Here is a 27,471-nt window from a genome sequence, read left to right on the forward strand (position 1 = left end):
AATGACTAATTTCGATCCTCTGACTCTTTTAAGGCTTCCCCTCGGAGGTCTTGCAGATTAACAGTCATCTCTATAACTTTGAAGTCAACACTGCATAGTCGGTGGATCTTCCTCTGTGAAAAGATGACACGCAAATGATGTTTAACATTTCTATAGATGGAGGTTCATTCTCACAAAACTTGGAGGACTTCGACTCTATTCGCAGTGTTCTCCTGTACAGGTCAGTGAAGCTTTACGCTGTTATCGTCCTTACAGCTGTACAATTCGAGTTGTATTTGATTAAACGTGAAGCTGTGTGCTAGTTTTTAGTCAGCAGTATTACGACAGAAGTTTTCTGAATACCAGAGGGGATTTAAAAACCTCGTGAAAGTATGAAAGGAGCTTCAAAAAAGGCGGCAACTAATTCAAAACAGCACAAGCACGCTTTAATGTATTTATTTTAAATGTGTAGGTTTTGCCGTGTTTTGTAGCGCCTCTTTATGTCGTTAAATGTGTAGAATTAGAGAGAATATGACTTTATTTCGTTATAAATAAGCATAAATGAGGTAAACGAGCTCATATTTAGCACTGTCTGTGTGGTTCCTCCATTATTTATCGAGATGAGAGCTCCTTGCTGCCAACCAAACTGGCACATTCCTTCCTCGCTTGTGCCACAGAGCAAACACTACTCAGAAAGCTTCTGTGTTGTCAGGGACGACTGCGCCGTCCGCCAATCAGAGTGGCCGTACGCACGTCACGTGACATCACAGCGGCGCTAACAACATGGCGCGAGCGTTTCAGTTGGTTCTCAGAAAAGTTAACGGAAAAAGACGCTTTTTTTGATGTCGCACGAGGAATTAATCGGTAGATACACTCAATGGCGTCTGCTACAGCCCAACACTGCTCGGAAAAGCTTATTTCGAGCGGGAAAACAAGAGGAGAAGGTTTCGAGTGCGACGAGCATAGCAACGGTGCCTCTACATCAAGTTTCGACAGCTCCGACTGCTCTGAGTAAGACTGTTTAACTCAAAACAAACGATAAAGTGTTTGCACACGCAGGTGAAAACAATGGAGCTCTTAAGGCCGGTGAAAAGTGACTTTTTGATGTTGAACAGGCTGGTACACAAAAAGATAAGAGGGTGATGTCAATGTGTCAAACAGCTCTTCAGTGCCCCCCCATAAGCTTTTCTTGGCATTGGGTGTGTTTTAAGTTACCATAAATAATTGTACACTACTTGTGGTTTCAGAGACATCATGCCAAAAACTGCACACCACAGGCTCTTCAAAAGACAAGGCAGATTTTATCTATTTTTACTGTCACACATGTGGCAAAACATGAGAAAAAACTTATTTCATGTTGTAGTTATCCATTTTCGTTTCACCATTTTCATATAAGCTAAACTTTGTTGAGGTCATTGAAAATATGTTAAAAGTTCAGAAATGTTGAACAGAATCATTAGCAATCCAATATAAAACAAGCTTGGGGTAAGATGTGTGTCTAATTGCAGTAAATTAAGAGGAGATTATATGTTTGAGCATATTTTTTATGTTCTTTATTGTATCCTTTTGTAAACAGCATCATTCAGAAGTCTCCTTTTCTTCCTCAGTGACCTTGAACCAGAATGGCTCGATGACATCCAGAAAAACGGCGAGCTCTTCTACCTGGAGCTGAGCGAGGGTGAAGAGGAAGTTGCTTTAGCTCAAGCCACCGCCAGCCAAGCCGTGTCCACCAATCACGTCCGCTTCAGCGACAAGGAGGCAGAGATAATCACCGAGCAAAAGAAGAAGCAGCGATGCAGCTCGCGCAAGACAGGCGAACCCACGCTTAAGAAGCTAGCTCGAATTCTTCGGAGGAACCGCCGACCGTCTCAGCGCAGAGGGAAGGATGGGAAAGACAACTCGTCTCCGACATCCATCCTAAAGAACCAGGCATGTCAGAGGCAGGGTGTGACGGTCCAGCAGCAGCAGCTGAAAGAAGTGTGTGTCTACCTCAATCCTAAACGTCTTGGTGGTGCATGCACACCTCATTCAGACAGAGGAGGGCTGCTGGAGGGGCTGCTGGGGGTGGTGCATCGCCACTCCTGGGGCAGAGGAGCAGGAGACCCCAGAGTGGGCAGACAGGAGGAGAGGCTGACTGTTCATGGACTGATACCCAATAGCCCGGCCATTAAATGTGGACAAATCCTAATCGGTGAGAGTTCATTTTGAATAAACCTGAATAAGAAGCTGTCTTTCTCTGGATGAGCAAAAGCTATGAAGCAGTTTGATTTAAAAAACAGTCAGCTGTTGAGTCATAAACCCGCTCTGACTCACTCATTTCACCACACACATACACTGCCAAAGAACAGCAGCAATAAATACAACACTGAGAGATTTATTTAGAAAAGGGGGTCAATTCTGGGTAATACCATTGACGTAGCAAGACAGGAAAGTGTGCCATGTGAGAAAAACAAAAGCAGATGATTTGTGAAACTAATTAGGTTAAAAAAACAACAGAAAACAAGCCAAGGGAAGAGATTTGGGCTACTCTGAATCCTAGTTTCCAGATAATCTAAGCCATTTGAGTGCCCAAAGTAATAATGTCAAAATACTGTGCTCTCAGTTTTTAAATTCAGCTGAAATAAGCTCTTAATTCAAGTTTTGGTTTTGTAGAAACCCCTCTGTCTGAAGGTCAGGCCTCTCTGAAATGATTTTCCTCTATCAGACAGCGTTCACCAGCAGACCGAGGAACGTCTGATGTGCCCCGCCACAAACGACTCCCCACATCAGTTACTGTTTAGAGAAGCTTTTATGCAGCATGCGTAAGCAATTAGAGAGCTTGAATACCTGAAATAGCTACGTCGCTGAGATGGTAATGAGCCTCGATGCACACAGGCAGGTGAAGCTCTTTAAAGAGCATTTAATGGGTCTTTACAGCTGAGTGCAGAGGAGAAAAAAACATTAAAAGTGAGCTATGTATCATTCATAAGCATAGTTAATTTTCCTTTATGATTCAACTGAAGTCGAATGTTGAAGTTTCTTTTCAGATTCCTGAAGCTTTTGTGTTTTTTGATTAAAAAACACAGTTTTCCTTATTTGTCAAGACTTTAGACAACATAAGTATTGATGTTATGGCCGATAACCAGTATTTACTGATATCAATATTGTTAAAAAAACAATCTGAGATGATGTGACAAGGTAGATCAGAGAGAAAGAGCGGCGCAATCGTGAGAAAAGATGACCATGGAGAGGATCAAAGGATGGAGCGGCCGAGATGTTCGGGATCAAAAAAATTACATTTTGTCTGTTTTTTGGATCAAAAACAGGAAGAGAGACATAGAAGAAGAGAGTCCACTTTTCTTAGGTAGTTTTGGCATTTACATAGTCATAGAAAACAATATTATTTGGGTGTTGAAAGACCATTCAAGATGCTCTGAGAATGCTGGCAGCTAATGAGTAAATATCGGCCGATACCGATATTGAAACCAATGTATCATGCAATCCTGAGTTATTAGCGTTTTGGTCATGCTTAATGTTGGTTTTGTCTACATTCAGGTGATGTCCTCGTGGCAGTGGATGATGTGGACGTGACGTCTGAAAACATCGAGAGAGTTCTTTCCTGCATCCCTGGACCGACGCAGGTTGGTGTGTTTATGAACTAAAAACCAAAAGGTTCAGGATCACTTTTTGTAGCTTTCCTTTTGACGACTATGTAAAAATGCTGACTCAGCATTTCAACATGTCATTATTTGATTAAATACTTAAAGTTTGTTCAGCATGTTCAGGAGAACTGTGTTTGAATTTTTCTGATTTCTGGCAGTTATACTTAAAAAAAAAAAACATCCTTTTCCACATTTTTGGTCCCATTGAACTAAATAGAAGCTTTCTGCAGCTCTATCTAAAACTGCTCCAGTTTTGAGCTTCTTTGGACTCTGCATGCTTCCACTCACAAACTTCATTTTAAGTCTAAAATGTTCAAAAATCTACAACTTCCGTTTCTCAATCTTCCTTATGCTCGCTGCAAAAAACTGAAATCACATCAAGCGTTTTTCCTGTTGTTTTTAGTAAAAATGTCTTTTTAGACTTGATATGAGCCTCTTTCACCTGACCAGTCCAGAAAAAATGTCTTATTTCATGTTCTATAAAGATAAAAATCAGGTCTTGTAACAAGTAGAGAAATGTGCTTGTCAAGATAAGAATAACATCTTAATACAAGCACATTTCTCTTACCTCACTGGCAGATTTGTTCACTTGCTACAGGCAGTTTAGACCTCATTTTTGTCTTTACATATATTGTAATAAGACATTTTTCAAGACATTTTTCTGAAATCTAATTTAAAGTGCTCCCAGAAAGCATAACAACTTAACGCCATAGGTACACCCTCTAACTCTGTCTTTCCTGCTCGTGATGTAAACAACAAACACGTCTCTCCACACCTATTCCTGTATCTTTTCCATCACGTTGGGCCACATACTCGCTTCAAGCTGAACTGTGAAACACAAGAAAAAAGTAAAAACACGAACCGAACGGAGCACACGCGCCCCGAACCGAGGAAGCCAAACAGCTTGGGTTTTCTTCATAAACCGTTCCATCCCTAATCCAGTGTGAGTTGACACATTGCCTTGAATGGAAACCAATCTGATCCGTTAGCTGACAGAACGGAGACGTACTGCAGGCGCTTCTGGTGTATTTCAGCCGACACTCTGCAGACATAAATAAGACATCAAAACATCACAACTTGTGTTACTGCTTCAACTTTTTCTCCATTTTTCTTTAACTTCACATGTTTCATATTTAAAGCTTTTTTCATATTTCTTCAGCTTGCTGCAAGGAAACGCAACCTTTCTAGCTGTAAAGAGATGCTTGCAGTTTCATATTGGATCACAAAATCTCTGCTTTTACAGTTTTCCATATTTGTTTTTCATATGGTACCGTTTGAGTTTTCAAAAACAGCAGCTCTGACAGTAAATACAGCCCTTAGATTACTCTCAAATGTTCTGGTTATTCCGAGCTGCTAAAATGTCCAACGGAAAGCAGAAGTCAGCGTCGCTCGACATCACAAAAACCCTCAATTACCGAGAAATGATCCTTTCATTGGTAGCTAAAAAATCCGTGCCCCAGCCTTGCATTTTTCAAACCAAAAAAGTCGACCATCAAAAGCAGGAATTTGCAAATGACAGAGCGTGCGGTGGCGAACACAGCGGGTAGACGGGACTGCGGTGCGACTCTGTTTCAGTGCCACAGGAAGCTGGAGTGGAATTGAAATCTCAGCTGATTAGAAGATGAAGTCGGAAACTAAATTATATCGTAGAGAAGGAGCAGTGGAGGTTTCCCCAGGCACCACAGACAGAGGATGCTTTTCTCCTGCTTGGATCTGGATTACATTTAGAGGAGCAAATATTAGCGATGCAGCCACTCTGCCCTTCTCTTTGCTAACCTTTAGCATAACAAGCTTCAGTCTCTTCATCACGTGTGAGCTTCGTCCAACTGGAGCTAAATGAGTGACTTCAACAGACTGGAATCCCAGCGAACGCACGCTTCGCTCTAACCACATCCTCATTATTTACGGTGGAGAAAGTGCTGCAGTTTTACCACTCTGACTCCTAATTCTTTATTCCACTATTTGTTCCTGTCTTTGAAGATATTTCAGTTTTTAATTCATGTTTACTCAGAGCCAACCCGTTGAAAGGTAGATCCACCAGCGTTTGGTCGTCTTTAATAATACCTCTTACGTTGGCGAGCATGGCGGGCAGCCCGGAGCCAGGCGCCTCATGGAGAGGAGGGTGGCCTGTGGTTTCTTCTGACAGCCCTCGGAGAGCTCTGGGAGTGATCGTTGGATTAGAAAATGACTGTTTCAACATTTCTGACCAGGAAATGTGATCCTTATTTTTCAGTGGGCACCACATGCTGTCGGAAAAGTAGAGACCTTTACTTAAGCTGGAGTTATTTATCCATCCACACACTTTGATCCTTTTGTAGCAAACGAAACTCCCCCTTTGGGGTCACATACTCCAGAAATTTGTTATGTAATCTCATTGTGTATTATGAATAAATGGCGTATTTCACAATCTGTGTAGGAGTCGAGCACCAAAACACAGCTGGGGTGTGTCGGGTTAAAATTTATAACTGGATCCTTCAGATCTTTGGTGGTTTGAGGTTAAAACTCTCTGCTCCCTTTTCTTCTCACATGCATCATCGTAACAAAATGTTGTCCCTTGGAAAATCATCAGCTTTCCTCGAGAGCACTGTCTGACTTTTAAGTAAGAGTTTTTAAAACAAAGGGTGCCCAAACCTTTTCTACTTATTTTAGCGAGTTCTCTAAAAAAGTCAGTCACTAGGCGGCGTCAAAAGCCCCGTTTCCACCAAGTGGCTCAGTTTGGTTCGTCTTGGATCAGCACATGTTTTGTGGCATTTACTTTCGAGAGGTTCCCAAATTACCGATCTGTATCGTCTATGACTGCAGCTATCGAATATTTTAGAATTCTAGTATTCTACTGAAAATCCCATCGATTAATCGGATAAAATACAATTTTGTTTAGTTAAAGAGCAGTTATTTTTCAAATGAAAATTTTTCTCTTTAAGAAATAGAATTTTCTGATACAGCATGTCAATAAGAGCACTTGCTTTGGTAGCTCCAAAATTTGTAAACACACTTTGACACATTTTTTGTGCCTTGTACATCTCATCAAATGTTGCGGACCTAAATGGCACCTTAGTCTCCAAACTCCAGAAAAGAAGCTAGATTTGTTGCTAGTTGCTATTTTGTATAAGAGGTAGCTTGAGGGGTCTGAAAACTCTTAATATGGCCTCGGCTCTAATTGAAATTTAAAATTAAACGATTCCTCGAGGCGGAGAAAATTACTCGAGTAATTTTTGTAATCCAGTACCTCGAATCATTCGAGGAATCGTTTCAGCTCTAGTACCATCCCACTTCATGGAACCCTTGCGTTGGGGTGCCAGACACACTGATCCAACCCCAGAGGGTAAAAACACTGCAAATCGTTTATTGGTCAAAAAAAAGTTACTAGCACTAAAGAACAACACATAACCCTGCCATGCCACATTTCCAGTTGACTTGGTGAGGATAACTTTCTTCTTGTTTGAAAATTGGCGTCACGAAACAGCGTCCTATGGTCCAGTTTTCTGTAGCTGAAGCGGCTATCAGCATCTGGCTTACACACTGCCTACCATGGAGGGCATGGTTTGCTGTGGAAACAAACAGGATCAGGCTTTACCGATCCAACCTGTACCACACTGTACTGATCCATACCGCACCACTTGGTGGAACCAGGGCTTTTACCATCATAGAATAGAGGGGAAATTAAGGAGTCACAGCAGTAATCAAAAAAAAACAAAAGTAAGAAAGTGTATAGAAAGTGTAAAAAGCTCCATAAGAAAATAGATGGTTACAGCTTGTCCATCATTGTCCAGTCAGCCAGCCTCCACCTCCACAGGGTCCAGGACTGAGCTTCTTCAGCAGTCCGTTCAGTCTCGGTCTCCTGGATCCTGTCTGCTCACAGCAGGTGAAGCTCTTCCAATGTGGCGTTGGTGTCTGGTGTTAGCTCTGTTAGCCATGTCTGTGAATAGCATGATGCTACTCTGCCTTCTGGTATTCCCTCTGTTGCTGGGTTAGCACAGCTAGCTTGTCCATCTTATTGGAGATAGATCTTACGTTCCCAAAAACGATGGTTGGAAGGACAGGTCCATGTCGTCACTTCCTCACCTCCTTCTCCTCAACTTATGGGAAAACATCCGGCCCTGCACCAGTTAGCATTGACATGCTACAGGCTGCTAAAAGCTGATTTCACATGTAAACAATGCAGCCATGGTTACATGTAGGATCTCCAGACAAACACAGGAGCAAAAGTAGTAAAAATATCAGTGAAGACAAAACTGGTTTGGCATCCACACGTTGGCACGTTAGTGGTTGAGCCAGAGATTTGGTTTTATTTAGATTTCTTACATCTTGTTTATACCAGGCCTGTTGTTCTGCAGTGCTCATTTTATTTAAGGTAATCAATGATAATTATATTACACATCTGCAAGGCTTGAAGTTAAATCAGTCAGTCAGTGTTTTACTCAGTGTAATAGTTGAATAAAGATATGTTGTTAGCATGTTTTTCACTCTGCAAACATTTTTAGCCCAGAATTTTTCGTTTTCTGCACCACTTTTCACTTTTTCTGTATCGTTTCTTGTCTTTAATCTAGTCTTGGTTTTGTCCCTGTCTCCTCTGTGAGCTCCTACGACTGTCAGTGTGAAAAAGACTTCTGGTTGGTAAAATGGCCCTCCAGCCTGAAATGATAGTTTCCCTGAGCTTGCAGAGGTCTGGTTTTAATGTTGTCACATAAACACACGCACACACAGCCTTTCTCACACACACACACACACACAGAGCTCCCTGCTATTTGTTAACTGCGGTTGGGCTGCATGCCGGTGTCACTTTCTCCCCCACAATCACAATCCTGCGTTTCACTATCCAGCTGTTTTTTCCTGAATGAGTGTAACTTTTTCTTCCTTTTGGAAGTTGGACACTCTTACACACCTCCTTCTGTTTTTTTCCTAAAACAGACACAGGAACACCAGCGAATGTTCTTGCCAAGCCTCATTATCTGGTGCCGTGTGGCTGATTCTTTAAAATGGGTGAAAACTCTGAGACTGGAGCGTGTTGATTCATCTTTTCCCTCCAAACTTCCTCTGATAAATGACCTTTTACGCCTTCTTCTTCCTGTCTCCCCCTTGATTTTCAGAATGTCCATCTTTCTTTGTCCTCCCCAGGTGAGGCTGACTCTGGAGACGATGGCTCTGGCAGACAGCAGCAGTGCCAGCAGCCCTCCGTCAGCCCGCAGGATGAAGGCGTCTCCACCCGTCAGCCAGCTGGTGCGCCTGCTGTGGGGGGAGGACACAGCAGAGCTGCAGATGTCTATCGGACACATCCCACATATCGTCATGTACCTGTCGCTGAAACTGGACTCTGCATCGCCACAGGAGGAGGTGAGTTTATGTGAAGTTATGAGTGAATATGATTGGCCAGTCAGAAAGGGGCGGGGCTTCAAATCTTTAGGCCGGACCTACAGTGTTGTATCAGTCTCTGTGGCGCAATCGGTTAGCGCGTTCGGCTGTTAACCGAAAGGTTGGTGGTTCGAGCCCACCCAGGGACGCAGTGCTTTTCAGTTTAGGTCCTAACAAACCTGAGATAACGGTATCTTGCTGTCTGTCGTTATCTAAGGCTAAAGGTCAGAGAGTAAGGATCAGCTGGGAGAAACTACCAGTACATGTTCTTTCCAAAGGAGTCAACCCCAACACTTAAAATCAAACTCTCAAGTTGTATTGTTTTTATTATTTCTGGGTTTTTTTTTTTCTACATTTAATTTTCAAAATTTATGGAAAAATGCCTCAGTATCTCAGTTCCATATTAACCCACTTATCAAAACCATGTTTTAGTAGTACATACTACACTCAACTTTTGATGTATACGCTTCGACCCTCCCTTAGATTGGCAATTTTAGCTTTTTTGTTGGCTGTGGAATTGCTTTGTTACTGGATTTTATTATCCAAGTTTGCTGTGTTGTTTCAAAACTTAGGCTGTTTCCCAAAGCCCAGGTACCTTGCCTTGCCTTGGAGGGCAGTGCCTCTGAAGTCACTTCCTTCCAATCCAAGGCAAGTGTCCTGCCTCTGATCAAAAGGAGATGCTAATTGAACAGCCTACAAAGGCATATTTTTTACCATCAGATTACTGTCACAAATGTATATGTAATTGGAGTTTCACTGTCTCACATAACGTGTTGTACTGTGGACAGTGCTTGGAAAGTTTTATACAAACGTGGGAGTAGACCGTATGCTCAAGCGGCTACAAGTATTGTCATGGCTTACCACCTTTGTACGCTTTTTGCTTTTTTATTGTCACATCATTGACACTCTGAAGGTGCGGCTTCTCGTTAATTATAGTTACGGGAGTGACACACAAAAGAGTCATGTGTTAGACATGGTATAAGTTGTTATTTTCAGAGGTGTATTTTGTTACTTACATTTGAATTGGAATTTACCGTGCGCCTCCACTGGAGTGTCTCTCTCTGGTGCGTCTTCTTCTTCCATTTTTTTCCTTTTTTGTAGATTCAAGCGTTGCATGTTGGGTATTTATAGCCACGGCAAGGCAGTGAAGCATACACCTGTGTATCCTTGGTCAATTAGCCACATGCTAACCAAACGGAGGACATATGCCTCCGGAGGACATGAACATTGGGACAGCACTTAGGCAGTATCTGATAATGTGGATGCCTGCCCACGCCCACATCAGACCAAGGCAAGGCAAGGTACCTGGGCTTTGGGAAACAGCCCTTGTCTCAGGTGAAGAAATACAAAAGCTCTGGTTGATTAGGCTGTTAGAGAGGTTGCATTATTAGCTGGAAATTAATGGGAAACATGAGTAGGCGGAGCTTGTTATTCCTAGACACACCTTCAGGAGCTGTGCCAGTCTCTGTGGCGCAATCGGTTAGCGCGTTCGGCTGTTAACCGAAAGGTTGGTGGTTCGAGCCCACCCAGGGACGCAGTGCTTTTCAGTTTGAGTCCAAGTGTATCACAAGGTTAATGAGTGTCTTATACGTAATAGTTACCTGAAGTAATCAGAGCCATATTACTGACTGAAAAAGCTCATTTCATCAGTGGAGGTTTGCTTCTGGATTAATAGAATTCCAAACTTAATCACATATACTGCGTTCCATTAGTACTCTGAAGTCGAAATTTTCGAGTTCCCAGAGGGAATTTCTGACCTGTAGAATTTCTGATTAGTGTATGTCGCCATAATTCAGCCGTTTACACAGAAATATTCATAAAAATTGTGTTATGGCAAGTTTTTCTGACTTGGCAACTGGAACACCCAACTCGGAGATTGAGGCAATCCCGCGCCCGACTTCCCAGTTCCGTGTAAAAATGTATCATAGCAATTAAAAGAAGCAAGTCGCCACAGGCTCATACAGATCGCCACAAAATGACTTTTCCAATTAACTGATGTTTGAACAGCTGTGCATAACAAGGAAAGAAAGAATGGCTCAAAACTGACGGATGGTTGCTTGCTCATCTTTAACACTTAACCTGTAAAGTAGACAAGACCAGGATTTCAGGACACGCCCCCTCAACACTGATTCTATGTGCCAGTCTCTGTGGCGCAATCGGTTAGCGCGTTCGGCTGTTAACCGAAAGGTTGGTGGTTCGAGCCCACCCAGGGACGCAGTGCTTTTCAGTTTACGTCCTGACAAATCAATAAGTTAATGATTGATGTCTCTAATCAGGAGTGGGACTCAGAGGTAAATGTCATGTCTGGGTGATCAGATACCAAGTAGCTTCTTAACTCAAGATGTGTGTCTGCGGGCTTGACATTTCTTGATCAACATGTTGAGTCAGTCTGGAGGAAATTTGTCATGTTTGGTTGATTTGATGTAAAAAGAGTCATAATTACAGCATGTTACTTGTGTCTAATTTGCAAAGAGCACATGCTGTTGCAGGGTTAGGACGTCGCGTTACAGGAAAGTCTCCTCATATCCCACTGAATAGGCACCTCAAATTTTGCAGACAAGTGGGCGGGGCTTGGATAATGAGACTGACTTCACGTTGTTGTTTCTGTACCTGTCTCTGTGGCTCAATCGGATAGCGCGTTCGGCTGTTAACCGAAAGGTTGGTGGTTCGAGCCCACCCAGGGACGCAGTGCTTTTCAGTTCAGGTCCTGACAAACCAATAAGTAAATGATTGTTGTCATATATGCAGTGCCTGTATGCACATCCAGTTATTACTCCATCGTTCTTAACACAGTAAATACCCCATGTGCTTGTAGCGTTAGCCTCATGCGCAACTTGAAATTAAATTTGCAAATTATAATTGCGCAATGAAAACAAGTCATGTCAGACCATCATGTGTTCGTGAAACTGTTTGGATAACCTGGATCCATTTAATTAAAACTGTGCATGCATTAACAGTGAGTTTAACCTGGTTTTGAAGACCTAAATTATCTTGATCCTGATCCTAAAAAGAACCCCTGTTAGCCCGTTGTCGCAATATTAAAGTTACTTGGCGTTAACAGGAGGACAAAGGATGAGCAAAACCTGCTGCCTGTTGCTGCTTTGGTTTGCATTCCTGAAACCCTCAAAAAGAGTAGTGGGCTCTGTTTGATGGTAGGAGACACCCACACCTGTATTACAGGACACGCCCCCTCTAGAGGGCCTTCACCTGTCTCTGTGGCGCAATCGGTTAGCGCGTTTGGCTGTTAACCGAAAGGTTGGTGGTTCGAGCCCACCCAGGGACGCAGTGCTTTTCAGTTTAGGTCCCAACAAACCACAATCATATTGATAGACATCTTTAATAGCTGTATGACGAGAGAAAAATCCTGTACGTGGATAGTGCCATATCTGTGACACTATATGGGCGTAGTTAATGTGGCTCCTTTCTGTGAATGAAACAGAGTTTTGAAGCACATCTTTGACAGAGGCCAAATGAGACGGGTTTTGTGCTTCCTTATAATCAGCTACAGGGCACCCACAGTTTATACAGTTCCTGAATTGTTTGTAACATGTCCTTTTTCCGAGTCAGTCCGTACTGTCTGTCAAACATTTTTAACATTTCTGGCTTTCAACCATATTGAAGGGCTGCATTTCTTTGGCAATGTAGCTGTCTTTGAGCGCCCACCATTTGGTGCTTTTATTTCTATTTACTTTGCCGACCAAAAGCCTCAGTAAGAGCGGATTGTCAAAGAACAAGGCTCCTCTGCACCTCCCCTTCTTCTTCTTCGTCGCCACTATTTTCAAACAAATGCAACATATCAGCTCGTTGGTGTTCATGAGCTCACTCTTTGTTCATTCTGATAAAAAACAAAATATTCCCACACTGGGACTGTGGCAGGCGGCTTAAGAACCGTATCTTTTGTGCCATCACTCATATTAGCGTGTGTTTCCTCCTTACCCCTCAGGACGCTCGCTTCAGCTCTCTCTGTGTGTACGCGCGAGCAGCCCCGTCTTCACCCCAAAGATCGCATTTTTAACAGATGCTCACTCCGCTATAAATCCGCTAAATCCGCTATAGAACCTATGCACCCCGATGTTAGGAAAGATAGACGTAGTGAGCCATCTTCTCATTCAGCCTCTTTGATCAAAAGAGAGGAGGAAAACAAACATGCATGCACGTGTCAGTTTATCGAGGCTGGCAAACTTACCAAGGACATTTTTATTTATCGTTGGGTTAATTGATTTATTGATTTTCGTGACAGGCCTTGACAGGAGACATTTTTGTAGCAGGATGTGGAAATGTTTATTACTGATGTGAGAGCATCTTTTTTTTTGGCTGAGTGTGTGTGTGGTTTCCTGTACTTCTGGGGCCAGCCTCTAGTGGACACTCAGTGAACTGCATTGCCTCATGTATTCAGACTGGAGGTTGCCGCTTGGTGTGAACACATCAACCAGTCAGAAAACACTGAATTGAAGTGTATGTGAGCTGCAGGATTAACCCTGAAGCCACATGGCAACCTGAAAGCCAGAGGGGCTGATTATATAATCCACGCCCCCTCTGGCTGGCCTTCAGCTGTCTCTGTGGCGCAATCGGTTAGCGCGTTCGGCTGTTAACCGAAAGGTTGGTGGTTCGAGCCCACCCAGGGACGAAGGTTTTGTCCTTATGTAACAGCCTATTATCATGTAAATAAGTATCCTTCTGCTCCCAGCTGAGGTCTCCGACCATCTGGTTTGGGTTGAATCTCATTACTGAGCCGGCTGTGTGAGTTCTTGTCAGAGAGGAGTCACGGTGCTTGTCAGGAGCAGCTCCTTTCAGTGGCATGTGCCTGGTCTATTTATAACTCAGCTGCTGGGAGCTGTAGAGGAAGTCAGTGGACTTTCAAAATAAAGCTCAGTCACCAAAAAGCTGAATCCTGTGAGAGATTTATGCCATAAAAACTTAACTAAAGTCTAGAAATTCCTAAAAAGATCCTTGATTTTGTGCGACCTAACCTCTTCTGCAAGAAGTTTCGCACAGAGTGGAAAAACTCTACTTTCACACTGCCAGCAAATCTCAGATAAATACAAAATGACAGCAGAAAGAGATCATAAAAGCCGCTGATATTTAAACCCTGGATGAACTCGTATTTTTCCATCTCTTTGGGAAACCTGATCGTAAATTTGTGGTCAGTGAAACTCAGACTCTTAGCAGCCTTATAAGACTTTTAAAGTCGGGCAGTATAGTGAGTATGACCAAAAAAAAACTTGTTTTTGTGCAGATCGTCCAAACCTCAAACTTAAACCCTTTAATTGTGCTCCATCTCGGAGGTTTAGTCTGATTATCGAGCATCAAGAGTAGGAAATCCAAAGTCTTGGAGGGGAAAGCTTTCTCAGAATTTCTCTAGAACTACGGCTCCGGACAGTTTCCAACACCAAAACAAAAAAAAATTGGAGCATTAGGAGGCTGGAGCTTCTGGGAAATAAATGATCCATGACCTTAAATCTCTTTTGGCTGTCAGTAAACAAAACAACAGATTTTAATTTCTAATAGGGATTAGTTAACACACTCAGATTGTAGTTTCGTGTTAATCCCTAAGTGTGCGTTTTCTTGTCCTGAGAATCAAACCTCTCATTTGCTGACCAGCGCCTCCTGCACTGTAATCACATTTTCCCCCTGCGGACGCGTCTTGGCAGCTCCCTGTTTTCTTTCTGGTTGTTCTCCATAGCTTTGCAGTTCCTTTTCGTGTATCTGCACGCCAGATTTTTCCTCGTTTTCTTTTTTTTCTTTTCTTTTCCGAAGCTGCAGCGGAGATTGAAAGTACAGGTTGTCTGGAGCCACATCAGCCAGCAGTCAATTTTCTGCCCACTAAACTTTCACTTTGATTTTTTAAGTCCTTTGATTGCAGGGTAGCAACAAAAAAAATGGAGTGGTTCAGCTGTGGTGTTTCTGAGATTTAGATGTGTTATTTGTTTTTTTTTCTTCCTGTATTTACAGACGAGACATAGCTTAAGTATTTCACTGTGTTGGTTGTTTTCTCGTCTTTAGTTGCCAGGGGAAAATGGGCCTGTTCATTCAAGGTCTTTATCCCCTCACCCGTCCTCTGATCCTCTCAGCAGCTCAGCTATTATCCTCCCTGAATCCCTTAAAATGTGCCCTGAAGCTTGGAGGAATACTAATATCCCAAACAATACCATGAAGTTGTCCAGAACTCTTGGTTTCTTGGTCCTGTAAACAATTAGGGAACGTCAAAAATGTTTAAAACTAAAGCTGAAGGAGCTCAAAACACAAGAGAAACAAAGTAACACTGTAGAGGAGTCGGAAAAAGCTTGTACATTTACACAGACATAGATATTTCAATTTCTGCGACTCATATTCTGTATTAAACTCCTTGTGTTTGTCTTCCTTCTGCAGGAGGAGATCTTGTACCAGTACCCTGTATCTGAGGCATCGTGCCAGCTGAAAGGAGTGCGGGGGATCTTCCTCACCCTGTGTGACATGCTGGAGAACGTCACAGGAGGGCAGATCATCAGGTAGAGGAAGCTGAGGGTTCAACCTTCAATGAGTAATCTGTATTTTATTTATTCAATTAATTTAATTATTAAAGCAGTGTTCTCAGTCATTGTTGATAATATGTAGTTAAAAGACAATAATTATTGGTGCATTTTAACTAAAAGTACCAGAAACATTTCGTCACAGGAACTTTCATTTTAAGGTTCATTATTGCAAGCCCTCCCAAAGTTCCTGGAACTTCAACTGGGAGGTTAACTAACCTGGAAGTAAATTTAGCCTGTGTAAACCCATCCTCAAAGGGGCCCTATTTTCCAGGGAAAGCACCTGAAGGTATAAGGGCCTGTGTCCACCGAGAGCATTTTTGCAACTGCAGCGCATGTTTTCTTCAAAATCTCAGAAGACTTTGATGTTTTCAGTGCTTAGTGTCACCTTTTTGTCACTGAGTAATCATACAAACAAAAGTCTCTTAAAAGGGCCCTAGTTCCAGGGGAAAGATTTTGCCCTCAAAAAGCACTTTATGAATATTAGGGCCTGTATCCACTGATGGCACGCTCTCCACTTGCATTGCTAATTCTTGTTGCAATAACTGATGAAAGTTGGTGTTTTGAGTGCTTTGTGTCAATAAAAATAATAACCAATCAAATCAAATTCTGTAACGTCCCTTGGTTCCTGGGGAAAGTTCCTGCCGCCAAAAATGATTTGGAGAAAAGGCCCTTTGTTCAGTGTTGACATTTTTACATTTGTAGGTCTCAGTTTTATAAACATCGAGTACGATGTTTTAAGTGCTGAGTGTCACTTTTTGACACTGACCATAAAAAAATCTACTACATTTTAGGACCCTACTTTAAGGGGAAAGTTCCTGCTTTCAAAAAGCACTTGAAGATATAAGGGCCTCTGATGACATTATCTGCGCTGGTAGGGCCCATTAAAAAAAAAAAGAAAGAAATTGATTGAAGTCAGTGTTTTCATGGTTCAGTGTCAGTTTTTTGTCACTGAACCAATCAAATCAACAACAGTAACACAAAAAGTCCCTGGTACATGGCAAGGACTCTTGCTGTTGAAGAGCAGTATAAGGTATAAGGGCCTGTGTCCACTGACAGCACTTTTGGAACTTGCAGTGCTGGTGGAAGTTACTCTTTCGGGGCCTGTTAATTTCTTGACATAAACTAATCATATCAACATCATTTTAATTAAAGAGCCAACGTTCCTGCAGTTGAAAAGCACCAGAAGATAAATCGGGCCTGTGTCCACTAATGGCATTTTTCGCTCTTAGGATGCATAGTTTCTTCCAAAACTTAAGGAGTTCAGTGTTTTCAGTGCTTTGCATCACTTTTTTTTACGTGTCAAATCAACAAATGCAGAAGTGCTCTGAAATTGACTGCTAGTGTTAGTGGACACAGGCCCTAATTGTCCTGTACTTCGGAAGTGGAGCTTTGGTAGCCTGTTTTGGATGTGTAGCACTCCAAAGATCAAGTTGAGTGTTAAAACTACCCAAAATCAGGACCATTTTTCTCTCCAAACCCTTTGTCTAACATAGCTCTCGTGGTTCCATGAAGAGGATGTGGGTTCAGTTTTTGCTGCTGCTGTCAGGAGAAATGTTCCCATTTGTTTTTCACTCTTTGCTTTGCTTTGCCACTGAAGAAAAAAGAACTTCTCCAAATTATTTTTGTTGTAGCGCCTCCAAATTCTAAAATTTCTGCTGGCTTGCAAAAGGTTTTAAGCATCAGCAGAGTTCAGAGTTTAGTTTAAGACAACAGTGAGCTGTAGGGAAAGGTTTTTGCTGTTTGATTTGAAGAATTTAACATTTGTATTCATGATTCACCCTCCCTCTTCTTTTCTTTTCCATGTGCTTTTTCGCTGAAACTTTTCCCCAGCTCCTCTCTTCTTCTCGGGAAACAGCTGGTGCATGTCGGCTACTGGAAGGAGAGCAACAACCTGCTGGTCATCGGCCTACCTGCTGAGAGGTAGAGAAAGCAGCATCAAACACACACACACACTTGGCTCTTTGAGGTGGCTCCAACAAATTTCTTGCCTTGAATTCTGCAGATATCACTCAGTTACGGTTGACTCCATATGGCAGCACATTTTCAGCACAGCAGTGGGAACAGTGAGGCTAAATGATATGCTAGTTGTAAATTTTTAGAGCGTGACGTGGCCCTGAAGTGAACTGTTTTAGGAGAAATGGAAAAATATTTTTGAGCTGAATCTGTTAAAACAGTTGAAAATAAACTTTCTCAATTTCAACAACGACATGTGCCCGTTTTTCCTACGCAGACAGGATGAATTTCTCTTTAAAAAGCATGTGTCTTTGTGAGATGAGTCATGTTAGCCTATTTTCACTTAAACAACTGGGTCAAATCCATCAATGAGTCAACTGCTTCCTGCTTTGAAAGCACACTATGTAGATTCTTGGTTTTAGCCACATTAGTTTACCGTAACATTGCTAACAGAAGCTAACATTTAAGCCACATTATTTACCACAATATCAACAAAAGTCGCCTCTTATCCACGTTGTTTACCAGTATGATCCCAACAGAAGCTAAACATTTACTCTGATTTGATGCTAACTGATGGTAATGGTGGATTACAGTATTTTCCAAGATGAAGCTAGCTACATTGCTGACCAATATAATGTTAACAGAAGCTTACCATTTCAGCCAAATGGTTTATCAATATGATGCTAACTGATGCCGCTGTTTAAACTACATTGCCAGTATGATGCTAACAGGAGAATCTGTTTTTGTTTTTGTTTTTCTCATTGTTTTTCACCGTGATGCTAACTTATGCCAATGTTTTCACTGGATTGTTTACCAAAATTTTGTTAACAGAAGCTAACTTTCAAGCTTCATGATTTACTAATGTGATGCAAAAGAAGCGTCTGCTTTAGCCTTATTGTTTACAAATTTAATGCTAACAGAGGCTTTTTTTGCCATGTTGTTTACCATCATGATGCTATCAAACACAAAAGTTGAAGCCATGTAGTTTACCAATTTGTTATTATCAACAGAAGCTAATAATTTGACTATATTTTATACCAAAGTGTTGCTAACAGAAGCTAACCTTATAGCCACATCACTTTGATACTAACTGGTGCTAATGTTTCAACTACATTGTTTGCAAAATTTAATGCTAGCATAAAAATCTGTAGTAGCCACATTATTCATCACCATGATGCTAGCTCAGGCCAATGTTTTAACTGGATTGTTTACCAAAATTTTGCTAACAGAAGCTAATGTTCAAGCTACATGATTTGCCAATGTGAATCAAAGATAAGCTTCTGTTTAAGCCACATTGTTTACAATTTTAATGCTAACAGAGGCTTAATTTTAGCTATGTTGTTTACCGTCATGATGCTATCAAACAGAAGAGTTAAAGCCATTTAGTTAACCAAAATGTTGTAAACACAAGCTAATAATTTGACTACATTGTTTACCAATGTGTTGCTAACAGAAGCTTCCTTTTAAGCCTCATATTTTATAACTATGATGCTAACAGAAGCTAATGATTTAACCACATTGTTAACCAATGTAAGGCTAACAGAAGCTAACTTCATACCCACATCATTATGATACTAACTGATGCTAATGTTTGAACTACATTGTCTACTAGTATGATGCTAGCATAAAAGTCTGTTGTAGCCACATTGTTCATCACCATGCTGCCAGTGGGACTTTTTTAAACGAGACCTTATGAATGTTTTTCATTCTCAGCTTCTGGTGTTTTCTTCAGACTGCTGACTCTAGATGAACTTAAAGCAGGGCTGTGTGTTTGACATTTTTCTGTTTTCCTTTCAGGGTTCCTCTGCTGTGTCTGCAGACGGTAGTGGGAGATGTGGTCAGGACTCTTAAAGTGATGTACGGCTCCTTGGACAGGTGGGTTCCTGTGGTCCTGCTGAGAGAGCCGTCATCAGGACAAAAATATAATGATATGAATTTTGATCATATTTTTATTATTTGCTTCTTTTGTGTCTGTCCACAGTGCGTTCTGTAAGGAGGACCAGGTCCCCAGGTTGGACCACTTCTTCTGCCTCTTCTTCCAGCAGCTCATCCAACCGTCTCGTCTGAGGGATGGCACCTCAGCCGCGCCCTCCGACGTCTCAGGGACACTTTTCCTCGATGGGCTGCCGGCCGTTCGATGGCTCACGCTGCCTCCTGAAATCAAGGTCAGGTTGTGTTTCATTTTCATACAGAATTTAGGAGAGAAATGATACAAAACACAAATATAATATTATTCTGTAGCTGTTTTTGTAAGTTGAGTCCTGTTGTCAGGGATACAGCTTTAGTGCCCTCTAGTGTTTGAGGGTTAAAACTACCATTCCTCTCAGAGTGAGTTTAACCCAACTTCCTTACTCCTACTGTTTTAATGAGGTGTAGACTTTGGAAAAGATCTAAATGCTCATTTTCAAACCAGCGTTTCTGTGTCCACAGATGGAGGTGGACACCGTTCTGTCTGATTTTGAGTCGTCTGATTTTGGAGAAATGGTGAGATATGACCATCAGTTTGAAATCAGGATGTTTCCTCACACCTTTGAAGCTCTCAGCAGAATTAACAGTCACAAATGAGAGCTGTCACATTATTATTTCCTGTCAGTAAAGGTCGGAACCACCTGAGGAGCTGAGGTGAAGGTTAGACTATTTTTAGAGACGAGCTCATGTTGGTGTCAGTGTGTTTTTTTAATGAGGAGCTAATGGGGTCTGATTTGCTCTTTGTACCTGCAGAGTAAGCTGATAAATGAAGCTAGAGAAAACAGATACATGAATAACAAATGCTCTGAATCAGTGAGGTTTGGAGGCGGATGATCCAGAGTTTGATTCCTAATAAATATCATCTCCTCTCCATCTTTGTTTTCTCTGCAGTCTGAAGATTATTTTGGCCTGAGGCGTCTGTATGTGATTCTTGGCTCCTGTTTGTTCTACAAGGTTGGTGTCCCACTCCAAACACACACACACACACACACACACACACACATACACACACACACACACACACTCTGCTCCAGTGCCAGCAGCCTTATCATATTCACCCTGTGTCCTCCTCTCATGTTTCCTCACCGTCTAGACTTATTTAACAGAAACAGCAGACAATCGGCTGACGGTCTCTGTGTACAGAAGATGACCTCTAACAGGAGATAACATGAAGAGCCCATTCTGCGGCTAATCATCACCAGTATTACTGTGTTCAATTATTAACATGAGCTGGAGGACAGAGAGGAGTTGACTGTGACACACCGATGAAGAGTGTTGTTTGTTTTTTTGTGCATTTTTCCAAGATGTGTCAAGAAATTTTAAATTAAATCAAAGAAAAAAATCCTCATGTTACTTGTTAAAAACATCCGCAGTATAAAAGTGAGACCAAGACTCAATGCTATAGTTCCTGAAGCGCTAACTGTGTCGGCTAAATGTCGTCTCACCCTCACAGTCCTACCTGATAGCCAACCACCTGCCCAAAGAGGACCTGCTGGACGTGTCTCTGTACTGCCAACACTACTGCCTGCTGCCTCTGGCGTCGGAGCAGCGAGTGGGTCAGCTGGTCATCTGGAGGGAGGTGTTCCCGCAGCAGAGAGCCAGCGCGCCGGGATACAGCCCGTCTGAAGGACGACACTTCCTGCTCATCGTGGGTCTGGTGAGAAACTGGAATCAAAAACAAGTTTTTCCTTTCAGAAAATACAAAGTCAGTGATAAATAATCAGCAATACTATCAAAAATAAAGTAGGCTGTTTGATGTTGAATGGAAGAACTGGCATAGGAATATTCAAACCTCAGGAAAATACGTTTTTAGATTTGTGATTACAGCTAGATAATGACATGAAGTTATGGGATGCTAATCATGTAATTTTTTATATGACATTTAAATTTCTTTTAATATTATGAGAAGTTGATTGTATTATTAGAAATTCAAAAACTTTTCAACCACAAAAGCTAGAATCTAAACCCTAATTTGTTTCTTAGTTTTTGAAAAACTAAGAAACAAATTAGGGCTTAAAATGAGGTAACCTGATAAACTTGAAAAATGTCTTATTTTAAAAAGGAAAAAGAAATCATTCAAGGAGTTTTTGCAATTGTTTTTGGAAATATTTTTTGTTAAAATATTTGGAAAATTCATGCAAGTTGAAATGATCTGTTTGAAGGTTTTTTTTTAATCCCCAAATTTTTCAAAGCCCATCCAAAAAAATTCTGAAATATTAGAAATTTTTTTGAAAAAAAAAAAATTGTACTGAGTTGTTTAAAAAAAAAGAAACACTGAATATAAAAAGTTGAGATGAGGCTTTCTTTTTTTTAACTCTCATATTGGCGTTTCTGAATGATTTCCAGTGTTTGTATGAAAAAAAACAAACATGGCAACACAGATTATAAATATTTTTTTTCATATACAAATGTTTATAAATATCCCTGATTTAAAGATTATAGGACAAAAAAGAAAGATGAAAAGATTAAAAAATATATTTGTTTATATTGTGTTGAAATATTCTGAAAATTCCTGTAAGATTAAAATGTCTCACTTTGAGTTTTCAAAAAAAGTTCCCCCAAATTTTCTAAACTTTTCCCAAAAATCCCTGAAATTGTCAATTTTGAGAAAAATTTTGAGAAACATTTTTTTTGCTGATATTTAAGCTTTTTCAATTGTCTTGAATGTTTGTGCTAACTTTTTTTGAGGGGTTCCGTTTTCGAAAAAAAAATTATACACAATTATTTTTGCTTTTAAAAAATATTTTTAACATTTCTACATTTGAGTAGTTTTTTAGATTTTGTATGTAACAGACAAAACTTCATATTTAACGACCCTTACCTGATACAGCACGTTCAAATCAGACACTTTTGACTTTTGCTACGATCATGTTTCAAGCTTTTCACGGCAAAATCTGAAATCTGAGCAAGTGCACTGTGTTTTTTTCTTATTTTGAAAAGTAAAGTTTTTTCAAAGTCAACATGAGCCACGTTTCTCTGACAAGACCTGAACATTTTTTCTTTTTTATAAGATACATAAAAACAAAAATGACGCCTGTGTGTGCTCTAACATCTCTCACAGAGACACTTCATGCAGTGTGTGCTGCTGGAGGCCGGTGGTTGTTCCTCTCCTGCTCTCGGTTCTCCAGGACCGGACTGTGTTTACGTAGACCAGGTAACCTCAGACCACATCAAACACACATTAAACTGAAGAAGGATGAACGTCTGATGATGTGGCGCTCTGTCTCAGGTGAAAGCCACGCTGCTGCAGCTGGAGGTTCTGGAGGCGGGTATCGAGGAGCGTCTGAATGCCCCCCCTGCTCCCTGCCTGTCCTGTGCCGACTGGTTCCTCCCTGCCGCCACAGCCCGCGACCGCCTGGACAGCCTGGCGTCCCCCACCACCGTCTTCAGCAAGCTGGTGGGGACGGTCAGAGGCTCGTCCTCCTCGGGGTCCAGAGGCCGCAGCCTGTTTGGGGAGAGCGCCCGGAGGCCCAGCCCTCCGAGGAGCCCGTCGGATAGTGGGAGCGAGGGTCAGATGGATGCTGGGTCGGGGTCTGGTCTTAGTCCTCATTCTACTCCTGATTCAGCCAGGAAGCTCGGGGGTCGACGGGACTCTCTGGGGTCTGGAGGGTCTGATGGGAGCGGAGGTAGCGGTGGACTCTTTAAGGTACAGATGATCTTTGATTGGTTGTGATCAGATCTATAAAACCAGACCATAATGAGGCTTTGACGTCAGGTTCCCAGGATGAGACACCCAAACCCGTTCCACCTGGGCACCCTGAAGAAAACCCTGAGTGAGCGGGAGACGGAGGAGATGTACAACACCATGAAGTGAGTCCTCACACACATTAAAATGGACACAAACAGAGCAGGAGGTTCATCCACTTCCTGTCTTTGTTCCAGACTGACGTCCGGCTCAGAAAACACCTTGTTCCACTACGTCCTGATGGAGACGGTCCAGGGGATCTTCATCGCTCCCACTCACAGGGAGGTGGCTCAGCTCAGCGGCTCCATCCACCCGCAGCTCATACGCAACTTCCACCACTGCTGCCTCTCCATACGGGCGGCGTTTCAGCAGAGTCTGCCGGCCAGGGTGAGACGCAGAACTACACTTTAGGTCTCAATTTAAGGAAGATTGAGACTTTTTAAAGACCCCACTTATGCAACAAAGTTTCAAATCATCAAGGTTTATCTCGGCGTACCAGCGCCGTGATAGAAATGGTTTCAACCCTGAAAGATCTGAACCCCCCTGCATTTATTTTGTTTCTCTAACTTTTTGAAGCACTCACCTACTTTTTTTTTTAAGAAAAGCGTCTTTATTTTAGTTCTTTTCAGAAAAACATCAGGAAGTTTTTTGATTTTGTTTCTTTATTACAAACTTAGAAAGTTTGATTGCCATACTGCGCCTGTTTTCCTCGCTGCCCGATGTGTCGACATCAGAATCCGATGACGCCTTGGCAAACTCAGCAAGCGGCTCATTCGACGTTGTGAAGTCTAACTCACCTTGTGGACCATTTCACACTTTTTGCTTGTCCAAATTACATCCCAGTCAGGTTTTTTTAACCCTCTAGTTTTCATTTGAAGGATTCCCTGTCTCGTCTTAAATCGAGACTAAAGGTCTTGGCAAGGTTTTGTCGTTTTTTTTCGGCTGCGTTTTGTGGATCCGTAACCCAGAGTAAAAAACATCACGCACAAACCCCTTGCTCATTGCGTTTGTTTTAGTATTAATTCACAGTATGAGAAAACTAGAATCATAAAGCAGTTGATCCTGAGCAGCGGCTGTCAGGTTGTTTGAGGTATGTCTGAGCTTGCACAGGTGCAGACACCGCAATTTTCATGAGTCTTCATTCATTATCTAAACATCGCCCGATATGTGTCAAGAAAAAATGTCAGAAAATGTGCATCTCTGAAAAGTCAAACTACCCAGGAAACGAGCTGGGCAGATGCAAATAGACGCAAAAAGTCGAACCTGTTCCAAAAAAACTCACGACAGACGAAAGTTTTGGCGTTAGTGTGCAAATGTAATGGACATAACAAGGGATTGAAATTCTATCGCAACGTGCGTCAATTTCAGACGAAAAAGACAGACTCAGTGTGCCAAGACTTTGAGCGTCTTCAACCAACGCCGGTCGGTTTGAAGGAAGATTCAGAATCAAAATCACCTTTATACGCCAAGTATTTTCAAGAATACAAGTAACATGACTCTGGTTTAAACTGCACTCTCTCAGTGTAATTGTTGTGAATAGAAAGACCTTGAGAGAAACACTAAATATTACAAAAAGTAGAAAAAATAGAGCTTAAGTAGTAGAGAAAAATAATAATTTGGTGGCGACACAACAGTCACTGAGGACGCTCTAAACTAGGAAGTGACACCAACATGAAAGATAAAAAAATCCAACCTCTCGAAAAAAGCAGAAGATGGGAAGCATCAAAAAGCAAACGTCCAGCTTCCTACTCAACCACTAGGGGGCGACAACCCTGTGTTTTCAAGAGTGCAGGTCCCAGGCTCAGATAAATAGAGAGGGTTGAGTCAGGAGAAGCATCAGACATAAACCTGCCAATCCAACATAAACAACAAGAATCAGAAAAGAGTTATAAGCTGTGGTAACCCTAAAACAAAATGACAAAAAGAAGAAAGAACAGAGCTCCAAAATTCACAAAATCTAAACCTCAGACAGAAAACTTCACCAACAGAAACAAAACAATCTTCTGGAGTAAGGAGAGTCTAAATATATCTGGTTTCATCAAAGTTTCTGTCATTTTCCTCAGAGAAATTCACTCCATGAAAGCAGAAATAGAGAAAAAGCTGGTGCTGGTCTGGGGAAAAAGTATTTTCTCCCCATCGGGGAATCGAACCCCGGTCTTCCGCGTGACAGGCGGAGATACTGTCCACTATACTAACGAGGAGGAGGTGTTAGTGGAGTGCCAAGAGTCGGCACTTAACTCTGGGTTTACTGATACCTCAGATCTTTGGGACACATTTTTTTTTTTTTGTTTCATACCTTTGTTAAAGATTTTTGTATGAATGTTTGGAGGTAAAATTGAGACTTTAATTTCCTTTTAATGTTGTTCTCTGCAGGGTCGTAGGGCTTCAGAGCGGCCCCGAGGTGCAGCCTGGGGTCTGGGTCCCGTGAAGGAACACGGCGTCCTGTTTCAGTGTAAACCTGAGAACTGGACCGATCAGAGGAAACCTGCTCCCACCATGACATACTGGGTCATTGGGTAGGTTTTGTTGTTTTTTAACCCCCAAAGAATGTAAAAAATACCACAGAGGTCTCTGCATGTCTGATACGACGACCTGAGGAGCTATTTGTGGCAGCAGGAGGAGGAAACCTCTCAGCTGTCAGCTCTGACACGAGTCAGCGAGTGACGTGAGACGTGGAAGGATCCCTGAGGGGAAATCTGAGAGTTTAGAGGGAACGACAACGGCAGGAAAAAAGGAAGCATGGCGCAACAGATTTGTCTTTTGAAGCTGCCATGAGGGAGTCGAAGGGGGAGGGGATGTTTGGTATTTGAGTAAAGAAAGGATCACGGTGGAGGAGGGGTCAGGATTTGGCTGTGTGCTGTATTCAGGAAGGAGAGTAGAGCGACTGTGGCTTTCTAAAAGATCTTTAAACTGTTATCAGCTCCCTTTTTCCAGTCACAACAAAAAGAAATCTAGAAAACAGAAAAAAATATAGAAATAAGCAAGAAAAAAAGCTAAACCATGAAGGGAACAGTGAGGTGAGTAGTGAAAAGTATATTCTCCCCGTCGGGGAATCGAACCCCGGTCTTCCGCGTGACAGGCGGAGATACTGTCCACTATACTAACGAGGAGGAGGTGATGGTGCCAAGGAAATGTAGCATAATGTAACCGCAACATGTGATGAACATAGATTTTCTTCTGAAGTTTTCCTACGTTTTGTCTTTTTTTGCCAAAACTCAAACCCAAAGTAGAGAAGAAATCTGCAAAAAATGCATTTCCAAAGGGTGGCGCTAGTGCAGTAGCAGATATTTAAGCTCATGGATTTGTTGGAAGCTGGACCTTGATGGTGCGTGTGAAATTTGAAGCAGATTGGAGCTCATATAAAAATCAAGTGGTTTCCTTGAGAAGTCAAACTAAATTCACTGAAATTCAGCAAAAATACATGTTGTAGTACTGTTTCTGACCACTAGGTAAGGTCTTTAGTAATGAGGCTGAGGGATCATGAAAGAATGCATGTTTGGTTAGAGGATGTTTATATGTAATTATCATTTGTCTCCTACAGGTAGCGCTTTATAAATGTATTTTTGAGTCCAGAGTGGGACTCTGATCATGTATGTTAAATTTGGTAAAGATACCACCTTGCATTTCCAGAGGGTGGCGCTTTTGCAGTAGCAGATACTTGAGCTCATGAATGTGTTGGGAGATGGACTTTGATGGTGCGTGTGAAATTTGAAGCAGATTGGAGATCATATAAAAATCAAGTGGTTGCCTTGAAAAGTCAAACTAACCTGAAATTCAGCAAAAATACATGTTGTAGTACTGTTTTTGACCACTAGGTAAGGTCTTTAGTAATGAGGGTTAGAGATCATTAAAGAATGCATGTTTGGTTTGAGTGCGTTTATATTTAATTATCACTTGTCTCCAACAGGTGGCGCTCCTCCTATCACCTGAATACATGTGTATTTGAGTCCAGAGTGGGACTCTGATCATGTATGTTAAATTTGGTAAAAATACCACCATGCATTTCCAGAGGGTGGCGCTACTGCAGTAGCAGATATTTGAGCTCATGGATATGTTGGGAGTTGGACCTTGATGGTGCGTGGGAAATTTGAAGCAGATTGGAGATCATATAAAGGAGCTACATTGACTTCATGGAGAGATACCAGAGTTTGATGCGGCGCTATGGACACATTCTTTAGGTAGCGATGCCTACGCCCCCTCTTTAAATTTTTTCCCGTATTTTGATTTCTCTGTCCACCAGGCGGATGCTGCTCGAGCCAGTCCCTCAGGAGTTCTACGTGTGCTTCCATGACTCGGTGGCAGAGGTTCCCGTAGAGATGGCCTTCAGACTCTCCTACGGCTTGGCCTTGTGATGCATCGCGCCGCCGCCTCGCTTTACGGAACA

General features: G+C 41.9%; 1 protein-coding gene and 8 non-coding genes across 12 annotated transcripts; 7 read left to right on the forward strand and 2 right to left on the reverse strand.

Moving 5' to 3' along the window:
• The first annotated feature begins 42 nt into the window (after positions 1-42).
• intu (inturned planar cell polarity protein) lies at positions 43-27,447 on the forward strand. Of its 4 annotated transcripts, none has more exons than XM_074662433.1 (17): positions 43-220; positions 1,587-2,170; positions 3,514-3,599; positions 8,736-8,951; positions 15,339-15,457; positions 17,312-17,401; positions 19,232-19,309; positions 19,416-19,599; positions 19,865-19,918; positions 20,294-20,356; positions 20,856-21,059; positions 22,464-22,556; positions 22,632-23,048; positions 23,118-23,212; positions 23,285-23,474; positions 25,461-25,603; positions 27,328-27,447. In XM_074662433.1, the coding sequence occupies exons 1-17, from the start codon at positions 135-137 to the stop codon at positions 27,437-27,439; spliced, it is 2,814 nt and encodes a 937-aa protein (XP_074518534.1). In that variant the 5' UTR covers positions 43-134; the 3' UTR covers positions 27,440-27,447. The 4 variants fall into 4 exon arrangements, with proteins under 4 accessions (XP_074518534.1, XP_074518531.1, XP_074518535.1 ...); XM_074662434.1 differs by lacking the exon at positions 43-220 and adding an exon at positions 762-990; XM_074662430.1 differs by lacking the exon at positions 27,328-27,447 and having other exon boundaries at positions 25,461-25,786.
• Positions 9,045-9,118, forward strand: trnan-guu (transfer RNA asparagine (anticodon GUU)). The gene has a single exon. It is a non-coding gene; the product is annotated as a tRNA-Asn (tRNA).
• On the forward strand, positions 10,431-10,504 carry trnan-guu (transfer RNA asparagine (anticodon GUU)). The gene has a single exon. It is a non-coding gene; the product is annotated as a tRNA-Asn (tRNA).
• On the forward strand, positions 11,111-11,184 carry trnan-guu (transfer RNA asparagine (anticodon GUU)). The gene has a single exon. It is a non-coding gene; the product is annotated as a tRNA-Asn (tRNA).
• Positions 11,582-11,655, forward strand: trnan-guu (transfer RNA asparagine (anticodon GUU)). Its single transcript has one exon. It is a non-coding gene; the product is annotated as a tRNA-Asn (tRNA).
• trnan-guu (transfer RNA asparagine (anticodon GUU)) lies at positions 12,179-12,252 on the forward strand. The gene has a single exon. It is a non-coding gene; the product is annotated as a tRNA-Asn (tRNA).
• Positions 13,523-13,596, forward strand: trnan-guu (transfer RNA asparagine (anticodon GUU)). Its single transcript has one exon. It is a non-coding gene; the product is annotated as a tRNA-Asn (tRNA).
• On the reverse strand, positions 25,217-25,288 carry trnad-guc (transfer RNA aspartic acid (anticodon GUC)). The gene has a single exon. It is a non-coding gene; the product is annotated as a tRNA-Asp (tRNA).
• Positions 26,126-26,197, reverse strand: trnad-guc (transfer RNA aspartic acid (anticodon GUC)). The gene has a single exon. It is a non-coding gene; the product is annotated as a tRNA-Asp (tRNA).
• Positions 27,448-27,471: the final 24 nt, after the last annotated feature.

The sequence above is a fragment of the Halichoeres trimaculatus genome, unplaced genomic scaffold, assembly GCF_033239565.1.
Source record: "Halichoeres trimaculatus isolate MK-OKI-2021-1 unplaced genomic scaffold, fHalTri1.1 fHalTri1_scaffold_22, whole genome shotgun sequence".
NCBI classification, from domain to species: Eukaryota; Metazoa; Chordata; class Actinopteri; order Labriformes; family Labridae; genus Halichoeres; species Halichoeres trimaculatus.

Coding starts and splice junctions, on each gene's coding strand:
- intu (XM_074662434.1), top strand. CDS start 857: ATGGCGTCTGCTACAGCCCAACACTGCTCGGAAAAGCTTATTTCGAGC. Junction 3,600..8,735: donor GCATCCCTGGACCGACGCAG/GTTGGTGTGTTT, acceptor TGTCCTCCCCAG/GTGAGGCTGACTCTGGAGAC. Junction 23,475..25,460: donor AGCAGAGTCTGCCGGCCAGG/GTGAGACGCAGA, acceptor TGTTCTCTGCAG/GGTCGTAGGGCTTCAGAGCG.